The following is a 19165-nucleotide window of genomic DNA, read 5'->3' as shown; positions in this document are numbered from 1 at the left end:
TGCACCCTCAATAACATGATGATAAACCCTAATAAATCAAAATGCATGCTTATTGGATCAAAACAAAAAATTAAGAATTTCAACCTTGATCTAAAAATAGATAATAATGCTATTGAAAATGTCACTAGTCAAAACATTTTAGTTCTTTATATTGACAAACATCTGCAATGGAAAGTACACATTGATAAAACATGCTCTAAAATAAGCAGTAAAATAACTCTACTAAAAAAGCTATCAAATTATCTCACTTTTGATATGAAGAAATTATTTCATAATTCATACATTCAAACATGTTTCGATTACTGTTGTACGATCTGGGGCAACGCTAATAAAACCAATTTAAAAAAGTGAATATTTTACAAAAACGCGAAGCGAAAGTCATTCTGCAAAAGCCAAATAGAACACCATCCAAAGAATTGTTTTTACAGCTTAATTGGCTCTCGTTTAATAATAGATGTAAATACCACACGGCAATCTTGATATATAAATGTGTCAACAATCAGACTCCAGAATATTTAAATAATATTATAACTTTTTCTCAAAATCAAAAATATAACTTAAGATCTGCCACCCATAGAGATATTGTTAATACCAAAGCAAATACAGGTTATAAGAAACGAGCTTTTTCATACCATAGCATGGATATTTGGAACAGTATACCGATTGGAATAAGAATGGCATGCTCTATCTCTGCTTTTAAAAAGCAATATAAAGCACATTTATTTTCTAATCAATAATATGTAATATGTTGTTGTTGTCTTTTTTTCTAATCAATGATATTTCATGTGTGTCTGTCTAAAAGGCAAAATGTGTGTTATGTATTGGTGTAAGAAAATATTGTTTAAATGTTTTACTTGTTATAGACCTATTTGTGTATGTTAGTGTAAGAAGGCCACATTGTAAAAAAGTATTGATTCATCTGCATAATATGTATAATGCGTCATTGTCTTTATTTGTAATCTTCTGTTAATAAAGCTTTTATTATTATTATTATTATAATCAATAATATTTCATGTGTGTCTATCTATGTGTGTTATGTATGGGTGTAAGAAAATATTGTTTGAACGTTATACTTATTATAGACCTATTTGTGTATGATATTTTAAGAAGGCCACATTGTAAAAAAGTATTGATTCATTTGCATAATATGTATAATGTGTCATTGTCTTTATGTGTAACCTTCTGTAAATAAAGCTTTTATTATTATTATTATTATTATTATAATCGATGTATATGTTTCGAATACAGCCCTAAAAGGCTTCTTTTAAACAACATACTATCATGCTTATATGATGCTATTTGATAGTACGAAACAAATCAGGATAAATGTATGCTACATTTTAAAAACCAATTTCTATGTTTCTAAATTGTTAATAGAATATCATCTAGTAATCGGTACAAGGACAAACATAAATATAGGCAGCTATACTACCCAAAGTAGTTGATTGAAAAACCTCTAAGATAAGAACATATTGTATAATAGTCTAAATAGATTGGTTAAATGCTTAGAAAACGTTTCAGAATTATCTTGCATGTATGTTTTTTGAAATATTGTTCTCAAAGTGATCTTCTCCAAATGTTGGAAACATACAACTACAACTTTTGTTAAAATTTTGTATTCTAGTCTACACTGTTCGTCAACACTTGTATTGTATATATGTCCTTGTGGGCTTAAATGCCTTATTGGATTGAAATAAACTGTCTGTCTGTCTGTCCATAAAATAAACTCTTTCCTGCTATAATGAACATGGTTCCGAACCACAAATATGATAATCTATAAATCACAGTTAAAAGTGACTTAATTTTGAAAAAAAAAATTGTACTCAGCTTATTTAGAGGTTAATTTAGAAAATGCTTTCCTCCAAATAATTCTTTACTGAAAAAAGATTGACATTTAAATTACAAATTTCATATTTATTTCATTTTACAACATAATAGCATGCTTATCTGTGAATGTATGTTTGTTTAATTTATTAAATATCTGAAAAGTCTTCGCTATGTGATGTCAAAGTAGTATATGTTTATTTCAGAACTGAGATCAGATTGCAGTACACATGTTCCAACACGACTGAGATCAGATTGCAGTACACATGTTCCAACACGACTGAGATCAGATTGCAGTACACATGTTCCAACACGACTGAGATCAGATTGCAGTACACATGTTCCAACTGAGATCAGATTGCAGTACACATGTTCCAACTGAGATCAGATTGCAGTACACATGTTCCAACACGACTTTAACGCAGATTCCAGCAGCAAATTGATTCCGGTGGTGTTCTTTCGACACATACATGATCACATTTAGCCCTCAGAAGTATGTTTCATATTGAGAAATAAACAAAAAAGAACATAATGAAATAATCACTTGTTAAGGAAATTTGAATATGCAATATATAATATCATTACAACCATCATTAACTTTCCACATAATTTGCAAAGGGAAGCAGATGACTGCGCTAGTTAAAACACGTTTGTTTGATTAATTTCCCCAAAATTACTTTCACTTCCTCCCGAGTTTTAGAAAATTCTGTTTAAAATCCTCGTGGATTCTAGCATAACAGTTGTGGACTCACGTCGCGGCAGGTGATCTACGCGTGTTCAGTGGCCCCGTCCCGATCGGATACTAATTTCATCAAATCTTTTAATAATGACATATATGCCGCAATTAATGGAACAAATGGCGAACGATAGTGTTGATGCAATTCTGGAGCACTAATATATGTTGCTCAAGCGAATAATTACCGATAAAACAGAAACTTTATTGCAAATAGAAGTTATAAAAAAGTTTAAAGGGACCTTTTCACGTATGTTGGCATGTAATGAAGTTTGTCATTAAATGCTTTTCATTTAATTATGTAAACATTGGATTTTAAAAGTTCCAGTAAAAACAAGAATACAATAAAAAAAATAAAAAAGTAACCCTCAACTGGGCTCGAACCACTGACCCCTGGAGTAAAGGTCTATCGCCTAGAACACTCGGACATCCGCGCTCATACAACGCGTGATGAATTTTTATACTATATACAGAAGATGAGAAATTTTCGTAGTATCACAAAATATAACGACAACCACAAAACTCTCCAAATTTATTCAATCGTTTCGCGTTGCAACGCTTTATAATTTTTAGGTTTTTAAATCGTAAAAAGATGCATATAATGGATGATTTAGTGCATCGTAAATGTTCAGTATTACTGTTCCTCACACATTTCATAACTACAACGAAAATGTGCAAATCTGAAACTTTTTTAATTTTTTTTGTCAATGTAATGAAACGTGAAAAGGCCACTTTAATTACTGTTCAAGTTCGAATAAAATATATGAATATATTTTTGAAGTTGTGTTAGCCATATATCTTTTGCAATCGCGTACTCTTCCTTTTCGGTGTGACGTCTCGATACGAGCACAGGCAATCGCCATTATTTGCTAGCCTCCCCCCCCCCCCTCCAACTGCTATCCCCTTCCCTCCAGCTTCTACCCGCTCAAAAAAACCTCAAAAGTGTGCATTTGTTATACAAAATATCAAAACAAAAAAGTTTGTCGAAAAACATAAATATTATGTTTTACTTATATATAGGAAATAGGTTTTACTTATTTATAGGAAATAGTCACACCTCCGTTATTAACCAATGAAAGCACAGCGGTTTTAACGCGACTATTTTGACTCGACAATGGCGTGGTTATTATGAAAGTCATCGGTAGAAAAGTTAAAAAGCTAATTTTCGCAACAGATTGAAGTACGGTGGATATATATGTTAGTAAGTGCTAACTTGGTTTAATTTTGATTGTGTTTTATTGTATGAGATGTGTTATTACAATGTGAATGACTGTTCAACCCACAGGTACATGAAAATTAATGTTTGGTCCTTATACTAGTATATATAATTAAAGAAAATGTATGCAACGATGATTCCACAGGTCTATTGAATAACACTATGCAACAACATGAAAGATCGAACAATGCAAACATATGTCGTTGTGGTTGCCAGCGGTTCGCTTTTATCATGCCAAAGGCAGAAACCGCAATTTTGACCCGCAAATACTAGTAACGCATAATAGACACTATGACATCATAAGAACAAGACAACAGCGATTTGTGTTTTACTTTTAGCAACTCGAAAAGACTGACTTGTGACCGTTGTTCTCAGTTCCAAAAATGACTTTCGGAATGAATTATACTTGTCGTTGGCCGTTATGGACAGTTGGCCGTTATTCTAAAGTGATATGGCGATTTTCGTTGGGGTGGGTGGGGACCGTTGTCTGCAGTTGATCGTTGTTCTCTGTTGGCCGCTATGTCAGTTTTGACTGAATATATCTGATGAATCCTCACATTTGCATAAGCATTTTCGACCTCATTCTCTGCACATAGTCATAAACAAGGTTTCAGTGTAACTTTTGGGCGGATATAACATCCGTTGTTAGGGTTAATATTTCAACTTTAACCCATCTACGCCTAGTGGACTCTCCCGTCCTTCTAAATTGGATCTTTTTTTTCCAAAATTAGGGATGTCTAGTATATTTATTTCTGTATTTAGAATATTTTTACAGAAAATCCTTTAAGCAAACAGCGCAGACCCAGATGAGACGCCGCATCATGCGGCGTCTCATCTGGGTGTATGCTGTTTGCCAAGGCCTTTTTTCTAGACGCTAGGCATAAATGGGTTAAATATGAACACAAATTTAAACTTTTGAAATATTATAAGACATTCTTTTCCGCTACTCTTTTATTTGTGGAAAATGGACAGATGTTAACAAAACAGACAGGTAGAAAAAAGCTTGTTTTTTTTCAACTGACTAAGTATACATTGTCTCATAGGCACATTTTCATTCCAGCTCGATAACCGCCGCTCCGCACAATATCTTGATAACTGTCATGCAATAAGCATACGCCGTCTAAAGAGCTGAAACTAAAACCACGACACAAGCTTTCTTGCGCGCATTTCGATGAACATTCTACAATACTTCGTAGCTGTAAACTTTTGAAAGCCTTTCCATTGATCTTATGCTCTTTTACAATCTTAAACTCGATATCATTTGAACAGGTGTCAGTTGTGGCCGTTGTTGTTCCTACTTCCTCTTCTACCGTCTCTGTAACCTCAGTCACACTCTCTTCCGGTGTAGGGACTGTAAAGCATTTTTATCATTTTGGTTAACCTTTTCCCACTTACAAGCAAAGTGAAAATGGCTATGTGCAAACAGCATAAAACCATAACAGCCTGCGAGTGACTCGCAGTCTTATTAGGTTTAATGCTGTTTGCTTCTCATCAATATCTAAGGGTTGGAAATAAAGCCTTTACAATTTGAATCTAATAAGAAAGGTCTTTAATGAAATTTAACTTTCTAAGGGACTACAAATGCGTCAAAATACGTATCGAAGTGGTTAAGGGTTAAACATACCTTACAGTCTCTGAATATGTGCACGTTTTACAAAGAGCCAAAATCAAATGCATAGTTTTTCATCATTTATTTGGTATGCAGTTAAAAAACATTTGCTTTATGAGATATCACGTTGTTTCGGTAAATAAGACTGTAAATACTTGCAATGTTTTTTGTCATGGCGCATTAATTCGTTAATTGATTTACCATAACCACAAAAGCCGTTGAACACCGGGATACTGCCACACTCTGTGACGTCACAATACTCCCATGTCCGGTCGAGATCCTCAGTGAAGCACCACGGAGCGCCCCTACTGTCGTCTGGGTCCCGGCAGAAGTTGTCGGCGAGAAACATAGAGGCTTCCGGAAACATGACGGCGTCTCTAAATCTAGGAATATAATACTATATTATTATTAATACAAAAAATTGCGTTTATTTGTATTCACAGTTAAATGAGCTAAACAATAACCGTGACAGCAATGACAACTTTATAAATTGTGTGATCGAGTATGATTTCTGATAAGTCACCGGACTGCCGACGTGTTTTATCAAATGTGTCGCGTTCAGAGAAAACTTGGCATTATGCATGTGCGTAAAGTGTCGTCCCAGATTAGTCTGTGCAGTCCGCACAGGCTAATCAGGGACGACACTTTCCACTTTTATGACATTGTTCGTTTAAATGAAGTCTCTTCTTAGCAAAAATCCAATTTAGGCGGAAAGTGTCGTCCCTGATTAGCCTGTGCGGACTGCACAGGCTAATCTGGGACGACACTTTACGCACATGCATTATGCCCAGTTTTCTCAGAACACGACCCAAATATGTAAATAAAGCGATACGTCACCCATGTATATAACCTCAACGCACACATAAACATTTAGTTTTTAATATAGTTATCGCAGCGTCTGTCCGTTCGTCAGTATTGCTTCTTGATCGTAGTAAGTAATCATCGAAAATGGAAGATGAATATGATGTTTATGTAAGGATATCTCGGCATTCATGAGAACATTTCTTGTTTTGACTCACTCTACTCGTCTCACCTATACATACTACACATGAGCTCCAAGTACGATTTGTGACAAACAAAGTCATATCAAGCCCTAAAGTCCTTATAATAGTAAGTAGAGTATATACCGGTAATGCAGTATGTCATTTGCTGTGTTAATTATTAATCCTCACAAATCTACATTTGTAGAGAAAATATAGTAATAATAAACGAAATCTTAAAAGCTAAAATAGCTTAATATCTACATTTGTAGAGAATATTTATTACTGATAAACGACGGTTGTGCAAAAATAGCTGAATTCCAAATGCACAAATTGTCTTTTATCAATAACAAGCATCAACACAACTCGAAACCAGTGCATGTGAATCAACCACTTTCGGACCAATGCATTTGAACCCACCCACTGACTGCAAATATGACCCCATACACTGACTGATCATGTGACCCCACCAACTGACTGATCATTTGACCCCACCCACTGACTGATCATTTGATCCCACCCACTGACTGATCATGTGACCCCACCAACTGAATGATCATGTGACCCCACCCACTGACTGATCATTTGATCCCACCTACTGACTGATCATGTGACCCCACCAACTGACTGAAAACATGACCCCACACATTGACAGATCATGTGACACCACCCACTTACTAATCATGTGACCCCACCCGCTTACAGATCATTTTACCCCACACATTGACAGATCATGTGACCCCACCCGCTTACATATCATTTTACCCCACACACTGACAGATCATGTGACCCCACCGCTTACAGATAATATTGCCCCACACATTGACAGATCATGTGACCCCACCCGGTTACATATCATAAATTTTGACTCCATCCACTTACTGATCATGTTACTACACCCACTGACGGATAATGTGACTGCCACCCATTGACTGATCATGTGGCCCCAACCACTGACCGATCATGTGATCCCACCCACTGACTGAACATGTGATTACAACCACTGACTGATCATGTGACCCTACCCATTGACTGATCATGCGACCCCATCCACTGACTGATCATGTGACTCCAACCACTGACCGATCATGTGACCCCACAAACTGACCGATCATGTGACCCTACCAGTTGACTGATCATGTGACCCAACCACTGACTGATCATGTGACTCCAACCACTGACTGATCATGTGACTCCAACCACTGACTGATCATGTGACCCCACCCACTGACTGAACATGTGACCCCACCCACTGACTAATCATGTGACCATATCAACTTACTGATCATGTGACCCCAACCACTGACTGATCATGTGACCCCATCCACTGACTGATCATGTGACCCCGTCCACTGACTGATCATGCGACCCCAACCACGGACTGATCATGTGACTCCAACCACTGACTGATCATGTGACCCCACTCACTGACTGATCATGTGACCCTACCCACTGACTGAACATGTAACTTCAACCACTGACTGATCATGTGACTCCAACCACTGACTGATCATGTGACCCCAACCACTGACTGATCATGTGACCCCACCCACTGACTGACCATGTGACTCCAACCACTGACTGATCATGTGACCCCAACCACTGACTGATCATGTGACTCCAACTACTGACTGATCATGTGACCCCAACCACTGACTGATCATGTGACCCCAACCACTAACTGATCATGTGACCCTACCCACTGACTGAACATGTGACTCCAACCACTGACTGATCATGTGACTCCAAATACTGACTGATCATGTGACTGCCACCCACTGACTGATCATGTGACTGCCACCCACTGACTAATCATGTGACTGCCCACCCACTGACTGATCATGTGACCCCATTCACTGACTGATCGTGTGACTCCACCCACTGACGGATCATGTGACTCCACCCACTGATTGATCATGTGACTCCACCCACTGACTGATCATGTGACCCCAACCACTGACTGATCATGTGACCCCAACCACTGACTGATCATGTGACCCCACCCACTGACTGATCATGTGACTGCCACCCACTGACTGATCATGTGACTGCCTACCACTGACTGATCATGCGACTCCAACCACTGACTGATCATGTGACTGCCACCAATTGACTGATCATGTGACCCCATCCACTGACTGATCATGTGACTCCAACCATTGACTGATCATGTGACTGCCACCTACTGACTGATCATGTGACCCCACCCACTGACTGATCATGTGACTCCAACTATTGACTGATCATGTGACTGCCACCTACTGACTGATCATGTGACCCCACCCATTGACTACTCATGTGACCATATCAACTTACTGATCATGTGACCCCAACCACTGACTGATCATGTGACCCCATCCACTGACTGATCATGTGACCCCGTCCACTGACTGATCATGCGACCCCAACCACGGACTGATCATGTGACTCCAACCAATGACTGATCATGTGACCCCACTCACTGACTGATCATGTGACCCTACCCACTGACTGCACATGTAACTTCAACCACTGACTGATCATGTGACTCCAACCACTGACTGATTATGTGACCCCAACCACTGACTGATCATGTCACCCCACCCACTGACTGACCATGTGACTCCAACCACTGACTGATCATGTGACCCCATCCACTGACTGATCATGTGACTCCAAACACTGACTGATCATGTAACCCCACCCACTGACTGATCATGTGACCCCATCCATTGACTGAACATGTAACTCCACCCACTGACTGATCATGTGACCCCACCCACTGACTGATCATGTGACTCCAACCACTGACTGATCATGTGACTCCAACCACTGACTTATCATGTGACTCCAACCACTGACTGATCATGTGACTCCAAATACTGACTGATCATGTGACCCCACCCACTGACTGATCATGTGACTGCCACCCACTGACTGATCATGTGACTGCCTACCACTGACTGATCATGTGACTCCAACCACTGACTGATCATGTGACTGCCACCAATTGACTGATCATGTGACCCCATCCACTGACTGATCATGTGACTCCAACCATTGACTGATCATGTGACTGCCACCTACTGACTGATCATGTGACCCCACCCACTGACTGATCATGTGACTCCAACCATTGACTGATCATTTGACTCCAACCACTGACTGATCATGTGACTCAAACCATTGACTGATCATGTGACCCCACCCACTGACTGATCATGTGACTCCAACCACTGACTGATCATATGACTCCAACCACTGACTTATCATGTGACTCCAACCACTGACTGATCATGTGACTCCAACCACTGACTGATCATGTAACCCCACCCACTGACTGATCATGTGACCCCATCCATTGACTGAACATGTAACTCCACCCACTGACTGATCATGTGAGTCAAACCACTGACTGATCATGTGACTCCACCCACTGACTGATCATGTGACCCCAACCACTGACTGATCATGTGACCCCACCCACTGACTGATCATGTGACTGCCACCCACTGACTGATCATGTGACTGCCTACCACTGACTGATCATGTGACTCCAACCACTGACTGATCATGTGACTCCAACCATTGACTGATCATTTGACTCCAACCACTGATTGATCATGTGACTCAAACCATTGAATGATCATGTAACCCCACCCACTGACTGATCATGTGACTCCAACCACTGACTGCACATGTAACTCCAACCACTGACTTATCATGTGACTCCAACCACTGACTGATCATGTGACTCCAACCACTGACTGATCATGTGACCCCACCCACTGACTGATCATGTGACCCCATCCATTGACTGAACATGTAACTCCACCCACTGACTGATCATGTGACTCCACCCACTGACTGATCATGAGACTTCAACTACTGACTGATCATGTGACCCCACCCACTGACTGATCATGTGACTCCAACCATTGACTGATCATGTGACTCCAACCACTGACTGATCATGTGACTCCAACAATTGACTGATCATGTGACTCCAGCCACTGACTGATCATGTGACCCCAACCACTGACTGATCATGTGACTCCAACCATTGACTGATCATTTGACTCCAACCACTGACTGATCATGTGACTCAAACCATTGACTGATCATGTGACCCCACCCACTGACTGATCATGTGACTCCAACCACTGACTGCACATGTAACTCCAACCACTGACTTATCATGTGACTCCAACCACTGACTGATCATGTGACTCCAACCACTGACTGATCATGTGACCCCACCCACTGACTGATCATGTGACCCCATCCATTGACTGAACATGTAACTCCACCCACTGACTGATCATGTGACTCCACCCACTGACTGATCATGTGACTTCAACTACTGACTGATCATGTGACCCCACCCACTGACTGATCATGTGACTCCAACCATTGACTGATCATGTGACTCCAACCACTGACTGATCATGTGACTCCAACAATTGACTGATCATGTGACTCCAGCCACTGACTGATCATGTGACCCCAACCACTGACTGATCATGTGACTCCACCCACTTACTGATCATGTGACTCCAACCACTGACCGATCATGTGACTCCAACCATTGACTGATCATTTGACTCCAACCACTGACTGATCATGTGACTCCAACCATTGACTTATCATGTGACTCCAACCACTGACTGATCATGTGACCCCAACCACTGACTGATCATGTGACTCCACCCACTGACTGATCATGTGACCCCCAACCACTGACTGATCATGTGACTCCACCCACTGACTGATCATGTGACTCCAGCCACTGACTGGCCATGTGACCACATCCAATGACTTATCATGTGACCCCACCCACTGACTGATCATGTGACTCTACCTACTGACTGATCATGTGACCCTACTCACTGACTGATCATGTGACTCCATCCACTGACTGATCATGTGACCCCACCCACTGACTGATTATGCGACGACATCCACTGACTAATTATGTGATTCCGTCCACTGACTGATCATTTGTACCAACCACTGACTGATCATGTGACCCTACCCATTGACTGAGCATGTGACCCAAACCACTGACTGATCATGCGACCCCATCCACTGACCGATCATGTGACCCTACCCATTGACTGATCATGCGACCCCATCCACTGACTGATCATGTGACCCCATTCACTGACTGATTATGCGACCCCATCCACTGACTATTTATGTGATTCCGTCCACTGACTGATCATGTGGCACCAACCACTGACCGGTGTCTGTTTGGCTCCTGCGCGTCCCATCGCTGACACGGTCTGCCGCTCTTGGTGCACGTGCGTCTCCCCTTGTACTCACGTGACCTGCCCGCGTTGTAACATTCGGAGACTGTAGAAAGTATGCATTATAATCATAATAATAAATTATGTTGTGAAATTGCATGCTTTATGGGTTATTATGCAATAGAGTCTAAGAACAACCCAGAGGCAGAGCTTTTCACAAATGCGTCAGGGCTCACATCTTGATGAGTATGGAAACGACGCACAGAATAATTCAAGGAGAACGGACAAGCATCCTTAACCCATTTATGCCGAGTGGACTTTCCCATCTTTCTAAATTGGATCAATTTATTTCCAAAATTAGGCATGTCTGGTATATTTATTTTTATTTTAGAATATTTCTTACAGAAATTCATTAAAGTTAACAGCGCAGACCCTGATGAGACGCCGCATCATGCGGCGTCTCATCTGGGTCTACGCTGTTTTCCAATGCCTTTTTTCTAGACGCTGGGCATAAATGAGTTAATACACAGGCACACACTTCACATCTAAAAACATCGACGATTGAACAATGGGATCACAAACAGAAATAACTTCATATTCATAAATTCATAAATTCACGTAGCTTTGTCATCATTAACAGGTAACGGAAAACATTATTTTTATAGGACTGAAAACATGCATCGTTATTTTGTTTGAAATTTTAGGCAAAAGACAGAGTAGAATTATACACGAGAAGACATTATTGTTGTTTCGGTTTAAATATAATTTAATAGGACATAGATAATATACAAATATCAGACATTAGAATGGCTGAAATGGACACACTTCGTGTTTAAAGTGTCGTCTCTGTTTAGCCTGTGCAGTGCACACAGACTTATCCGGACGATACTTTCCGCTTTGGTTGTATTTTTCGTTTAAAAGATGTTTCTTCATAGCGAATATCCAGTATAGGTGGAAAGTCTCGTCCTTTATTGGCCTGTGCAGACTGTAAAGGATAATATAAGACGACACTTTACGCACATGCATTAAACCCTGTTTTCCCAGAGCGATGTTCAAATACAAATATACGTAGGTCAAGGCTTAAAATTGGGTTTTCAATTGACTTATATGATTAATGACAAAATTACATACATTATTTCACCCAGGTGCAGAAAAGTCAAACACCGATAGACAAAAGAAGGTACGATTCGTTGATTAGTATGCCCCTCTTCGAAGAAGAAGGGGTATATTGTTTTGCTGGATGTCGGTCGGTCTGTCTGTCTGTCGGTAGATCAGTTCGTTTTCGATCAATAACTCGTCAATTAATTGACCGATTTGCTTGAGACTTCAGATGTTCATAGGCCTTGGACAGTAGATGACCCCTATTGAAATTGGGGTTACTAGGTCAACAGTCAAGGTCACTATCACACAAAGTGTGAAAATCGATTCCGATCAATTACTCGTCAACCAATGGACCGATTGGCTTGATAATTCACATATGCATTGGTCTTGGACAGTAAATTACCCATATACAAATTGGGGTCACTATGTCAAAGATCACTGTTACACATTAAAAGTAAAATCGTTTCCGATCAATAACTCGTCAACTGATTCACTGGTTGGCTGAATTCTTCACATGTACATTAGCCTTGGACAACCCATGCCCCCTAATAAAATTGGGGTCACTAGGTCAAAGGTCAAGGTAACTATTACACACTTAGTGTGAAATCATTTCTGATCAATAACTCGCCAACTGATTCACCGATTGGCTTGATACTTCCGATGTGCATTGGCCTTGGACAGTAGATGACCCAGAATGAAATTGAGGTCACTAGGTCAAAGGTCAAGGTCACTGTCACAATAAGTAAAAATTGTTTATGATCAATAGCGTATCAGCGAATTTACCGATTGGCTTGATAATTTACATGCGCATTGGCCTTGTACAGTAGATGACTTCTATTGAAATTGGGGTCAATTGTTTAAAGCCCTGTTTGGGGGGGGGGGGGGTACATATGTCTCCGAGGGGTACATAAGTCTCTGACCGCGGAACTCTTGTTTAATTAACATTGTACATTTATATAAATAAACGGTTATGGGCATTGGCTCATATCTAAGAAGAAACATATCGTTAATTTACTTGTATTGCAAAAAGAAACATTATTGGAATTGATTGATATAGAGAAATGAAATATGGAAATATATTTTTATTCTATATTTTTAGACGATTAATTCAACCTTGTATATAAACTGTGAAAATCTTTCAGAATGTCCATTATTCAGGACGGTTCTCAGCAAAATGCGGAACACATACATTCTAATGACGAGACTCAAGAACATAGAGAGTGTACTCACGTGCGCATGAGATGGAGGGCTCGGACCACGTGCCGTTCGCCATGCACACCTCCACGGGACAGTATTTGATCAACGCCTGTGGTTGGTCTGGTGTGTATTTGAGGAAGAGGGGGAGAGCACGAGATAAGTAACTGATGTAACAGCGATCAAAGTAAATTGGGAATCTTACGTTAGTTAATTGAGTCGTGTTCTGGGAAAACTTGGTATAATGCATGTGCGCAAAGTATCGTCCCAGATTAGCCTGTGCAATCCGCACAGGCTAATCAAGGACAACACTTTCCGCTTTTATGACATTTTTTGTTTAAATGAAGTCTCTTCTTAGCAAAAATCCAATTTAGACGGAAAGTGTCGTCCCTGATTAGACTGTGTGGATTACACAGGCTAATCTGGGACGACACTTTCCGCAAATGCATTATGCCCAGTTTTCTCAGAACACGACTCAATTGTTCAAAGAAGATGAGCCTCGCTATGGGAACACTGGGCCTAATGGGCTTAATGCGTTAAGTGTCGTCCTAATTCAGTCCGCACAGGCTATTCAGGGACGACACTATCCGCTTTTATGGCATTTTTGTTTCAAGGCAGGCTCTTCTAAACGAAAATTCAGTCTCGGCAGAAAGTTTCGTCCCAGATTAGCCTTTGCGGACTGCAGCGGCTAATTTGTAACATACATTACGCACGTGCATTTAGCCCCATTTCCCCAGAGTGCGGCTCGTACAGGAACGCAATATTGTAAAGATTACACCAGGATAAGCCTCCGTAAGCGCGACTGACAAGTGCCCTTCACGCACCCCGTGGGGTCAGATCAGGGGATTAGCGGCCCCTTAAGTGGACATTCAAGTGTCCGAGTTCTCCCGTGCTTATCTCGCGTGATATAACTTAATTACAATTTCCGTTCCTGATATGGAAACAGATTTAACATATGCGTCTTATTTCGGCTGATACTTAATGGTAAGCAAACATTTAAGATCGAAAAATGAGTCAATTGCTAAATTGCTTCAACACTTAGAGCCTTGGTTGTGTTTAACAATATTTTCCGGCCGGGATTTTCAAGAATCTTTAACTAATTTTAATTAATTGATAATTTTAGGTAAATGACCTTCCATATAATTATACATTATAATCTCTTTGAAAATAAACAACAAACGATGAATGTTTTGACACCCATTTTATTTGAAGTATGCAAAGCCGAAACATATCAAGAGGGTCCGCTATACGCTGTCTCATCATAAAATAAACACCCTGTCTGTGTTACAAACAAGAGCTGTAATCGTTAATTTGTTGAGCTTCAATAATATTTAGCTTAATTGATATGTTTCTAGAACAAAATATTTCAATTTATTCCATAAAAAAAAATAATCATGTCAAAGGAAATTAAATGGCCATAAGCGCCAAGACCGTAGCATCAGTTCGGTGCATTAAGACCGCGCACTACTTTCTTCCGTCTTCATTCCTTACTTACTTTCATTTTTAAACCATTTTTTTCTATCGTATACATAATTCTATTCTCTTTAGCAAGATGTAATTTTTAAAAATGAACTTCAAATATAAACGCTACAAATCGGTATAAAGTACGAACATGTCAACCTAGATTCTAAAACTCCAAACGTTCGGAGCGTTAGGATCGCGCGCTACTTTCGTACGAATTCATTCCTTATTTACTTTCATTTTTAAACCGCAAGATGTAGTTTTAAAAACTGAACTCCAAATATAAACGCTACAAATCGGTATAAAGTACGAACATGTTAACCGTAGATCTAGATTCTAAAACGGTATGATATTTGCAAAAGTTAAAGTTATAACTCGCCGCGCTGCCCTATCAGAAGAAAAACTTCATATATATTTATATATCTGAAAACTACGAAACGTAGGCTTTCTAATGATATATAATTTGTCAAAATCGGCTGAGAAATGAAAGTATAATTAAAAAAAGACGTGAGTGGGTACATCAAAATGTATAACCTCGGCGCTTTGATGTACGCTAATCGATAGCTCCCTGTCATATGACTAAGTTACGGCATGGTTAAACGCGCCGGGGTGAAACATAAAATGTTTATTTTTTGTGTTTAACGCGCTATAAATCCATTAATAACAACGGAAATATACTAAAAGTTATATTTTTTGAAAGAGGAATTAATAAGCAACAAGATAAACCAACGTATAAACCAATACAATCGGATGATTAGTTTTTGCACAAATTGAATTTACTACAGTAAGGGTCAAATACTCGATTCAACTCCTGTCAATATACGCTCTGTGACTTAATGACAAACAACATCCAAACTTTCGACAATGAACTACACCCTTGGTGAAAATAGCATCGAACATATTTTATGCATAGAAAATTCTATAACTGAAATTGCTCTTTTGAAGCCTTCAAGCGAGATAGTTTCGGGAATAAAAATATATTAACAGAACTTCAAATATATTCTAAATTTTGCGTCGCAATGTATGCATGTACCTTCAACAAAAGATTTATAAATATTTATAAGTTTTTTCATTGTTCTTACCTACATTAGTTATAGAAAAACAATCATCTTTGAAGGAACTATACTTTTTTACTGGAGTCCAAAGTCCGCTTTTATCAAATTTTTCGTTTAAAACAGGTCTCTTATAAAAGAGAATAAAGTGTATGTGGAAAATGTCGTTCCTTGTTAGCCAGTGCGAACTGAGACTACACTTACGCGCATGCATGAAGTCCCGTTTTAATTAAGTTTATAAAAAATAAGTTTTTGCAGCTTTGATAATAATGGATATTGAAAATTTTAAGAACTTGTTCAAATAAATTGAATACCTGGCGATCGAATATGAACTACTTTTTATTATGAATATTTGAATACCAATTTTGCTATTCGTTGCCATTCCTAATAGTTTTAAATAATGTCTATTTATATGGGGATATACCGTCAATATGCCCTTTTAACTCTTTCAGTGCTGGAACCGAATTGTGAAGGCCTTTGCAAACAGTTTGGATCCAGATGAGACGCCACAGAACGTGGCGTCTCATCAGGATCCAAACTGTTTGCTGTTCTGATAGTATTCTTTGAAAAAATTCGGAGAAAATGCTTATTTAAGAAATTCAGAAGACGACATTTTATCAGGCGACAAATTTCCCAGCATGCAAAGGGTTTAGGTAGCCGAACGATATTTATTAAATCAACACTACTTTGATCAAGTTTAAATTTAGATATCGAGTACATTGTTCTTTCCGCTTCACTGTTTAAAGTAGTATGCAATTTTATCATATAAAACAAGAGATGTGTTTGTCAGAAACACAATGCCCCCTAATGCGCCGCTTTTTTTTACCTTTGACCTTGAAGAATGACCTTGACCTTGACCTTTCACCACTCAAAATGTGCAGCTCCATGAGATACACATGCATGCAAAATAAGAAGTTGCTATGTTCAATATTGAAAAAGTTATTGCAAAACTTTACTGTACAGTTAAGTTTTGGGACATAATTTTTTTGACCTTTGACCTTGAAGGATGACCTTGACCTTGACCTTTCACCACTCAAAATGTGCAGCTCCATGAGATACACATGTATGCCATATCAAGTTGCTATGTTCAAGATTTCAAAAGTTTTTGCAAAACTTTACTGTACAGTAAGTTTTGGGACAGAATGACAGAATGACAGACAGAAAGACCGAAAGACAGGCCAAAAACAATATACCCCCGATCTATCGATCCGGGGGCATAAAAGACGCCCTTTTCTGATAACATACAAACAGTTGAAAAATGTGTCATGAATAATGATATACCATTGCATGAAAAGTTCCCATTAGTTGAAACATATGACGTTTCATTGATGACAATCACAATTGGTTGAAACAAATAACTCTTGAACACGCAAAGTTACTATTGGTTGACACATATGACGTCTAATGTACGAAAAGCTACTATCGGTTGAAACATATGACGTGTTACCCTTGATGAGCGAGGCGCACGTGTATGAGATCATGAACTTGGAGGCGGTGACGTCAGTGCACGTGTGGCGCTTGTTGTCCGATAGTAGCTGCATCCGGGCACCCGAGCACTCCTGCTGACCCGGACGAGCGAACTGTCCTGGAATAACCAGTATAATTGGCCGCATTACCCGATGCGACCGAATGTTTTTAATTATGATTCGCGTTCTGTGAAAACGGGGCTTAATTCATGTGCGTTAAGTGCTGTCCCAGTTTAGCCTGTAAGGTCCTCATAGGCTAATCAATGACGACACTTTCCGCCTTTAGGGTACTTTTCCTTTAAAGGAAGTTTCTTTATAGCGAACATGCAGTTTGGTCGGGAAGTGTTTTCTCAGATACCTCCACGTTCATGCATTAAGTCTCGTTTTTTTCCAGAGCGCGGCTCATATAGAACTGCACTGAAACAATAAGTACCGGTATACACAATTAAGAATACAATAACATGCGTGGTCTATTAACGCATGTTGGAAGTCTACCTGCTATTTTAATAATTTATAAAAGTCTCGGAGATCGCGACGTGTTTTTGTATCTTTACGACAAACATCTGCAAAAAGAATAAACACAAGTAATATAAACAATATTCTCCCTATACCGATCTATTTGTAAATAATTCCTGAATTAAATAACATTTGATCCACAGCAAATTATGCTAAGAGTAACAAAAAAGTGCGTAAATGACTGTTACATAAGCGCATTTCTCCGAAAAATATCTACAAACCTTTACATTTGTAAAGTATTCCGTACACACTTATCAGAGTTAAAATTCGACGAGCAACAACGTCACGCATCCTTGTTAGTAATGATTGGCAACAAGCAGACGTCAAAAATCTAAACCATTCTAGAATCTAGAAACCATTCTAAAGACATCAGTTGTTACCTATAAAACAACGTCCTACGATGCTTTCATAGTGGATTCTTTCTTGAAAACAAGATTTAATCATCGTAAAACTGACGATTAAAATGGATTACACTGAAATGGAGAAAGGGCTTGTTGGTTTATGAGCCATGCATTGTGAAGTATTCTATGCATCCAGTTGCTTTCATGGGTTTCTAAGTATTGTACACAGGTCGTTTTATAACTATTACATTTTAAAAAGTCTTTGAAAACACACTTTTTTCCGTATTGAATACTACAGATAAAGAAGCCGCGTCATGCAAAACTGCGTTCTATGTCGTATGCGAACATCCAATCTCTGCAAAAATGGGTCCTATGTCGTATGCGAACACCGAATCTCTGCAAAAATGGGTCGTATGTCTTATGCGAACATCCAATCTCTGCAAA

General features: G+C 39.2%; 1 protein-coding gene across 1 annotated transcript; it reads right to left on the bottom strand.

Annotated features, from left to right (window-relative positions):
• Window positions 1-4748: 4748 nt before the first annotated feature.
• LOC127849974 (plasminogen-like) lies at window positions 4749-18011 on the bottom strand. The gene is made up of 5 exons (XM_052382711.1): window positions 17846-18011; window positions 13922-14008; window positions 11585-11696; window positions 5584-5765; window positions 4749-5124 (listed from the first exon to the last, which is right to left on the bottom strand). Exons 1-5 carry the CDS (start codon window positions 18009-18011, stop codon window positions 4811-4813), a joined length of 861 nt encoding a protein of 286 aa, XP_052238671.1. The 3' UTR covers window positions 4749-4810.
• Between the last annotated feature and the right edge of the window lie 1154 nt (window positions 18012-19165).

This window comes from Dreissena polymorpha, chromosome 11, assembly GCF_020536995.1.
Source record: "Dreissena polymorpha isolate Duluth1 chromosome 11, UMN_Dpol_1.0, whole genome shotgun sequence".
Taxonomy (NCBI): Eukaryota; Metazoa; Mollusca; class Bivalvia; order Myida; family Dreissenidae; genus Dreissena; species Dreissena polymorpha.
Note: the sequence above shows the minus strand (reverse complement) of the source record. Positions and strands in the feature narration are given on the sequence as shown.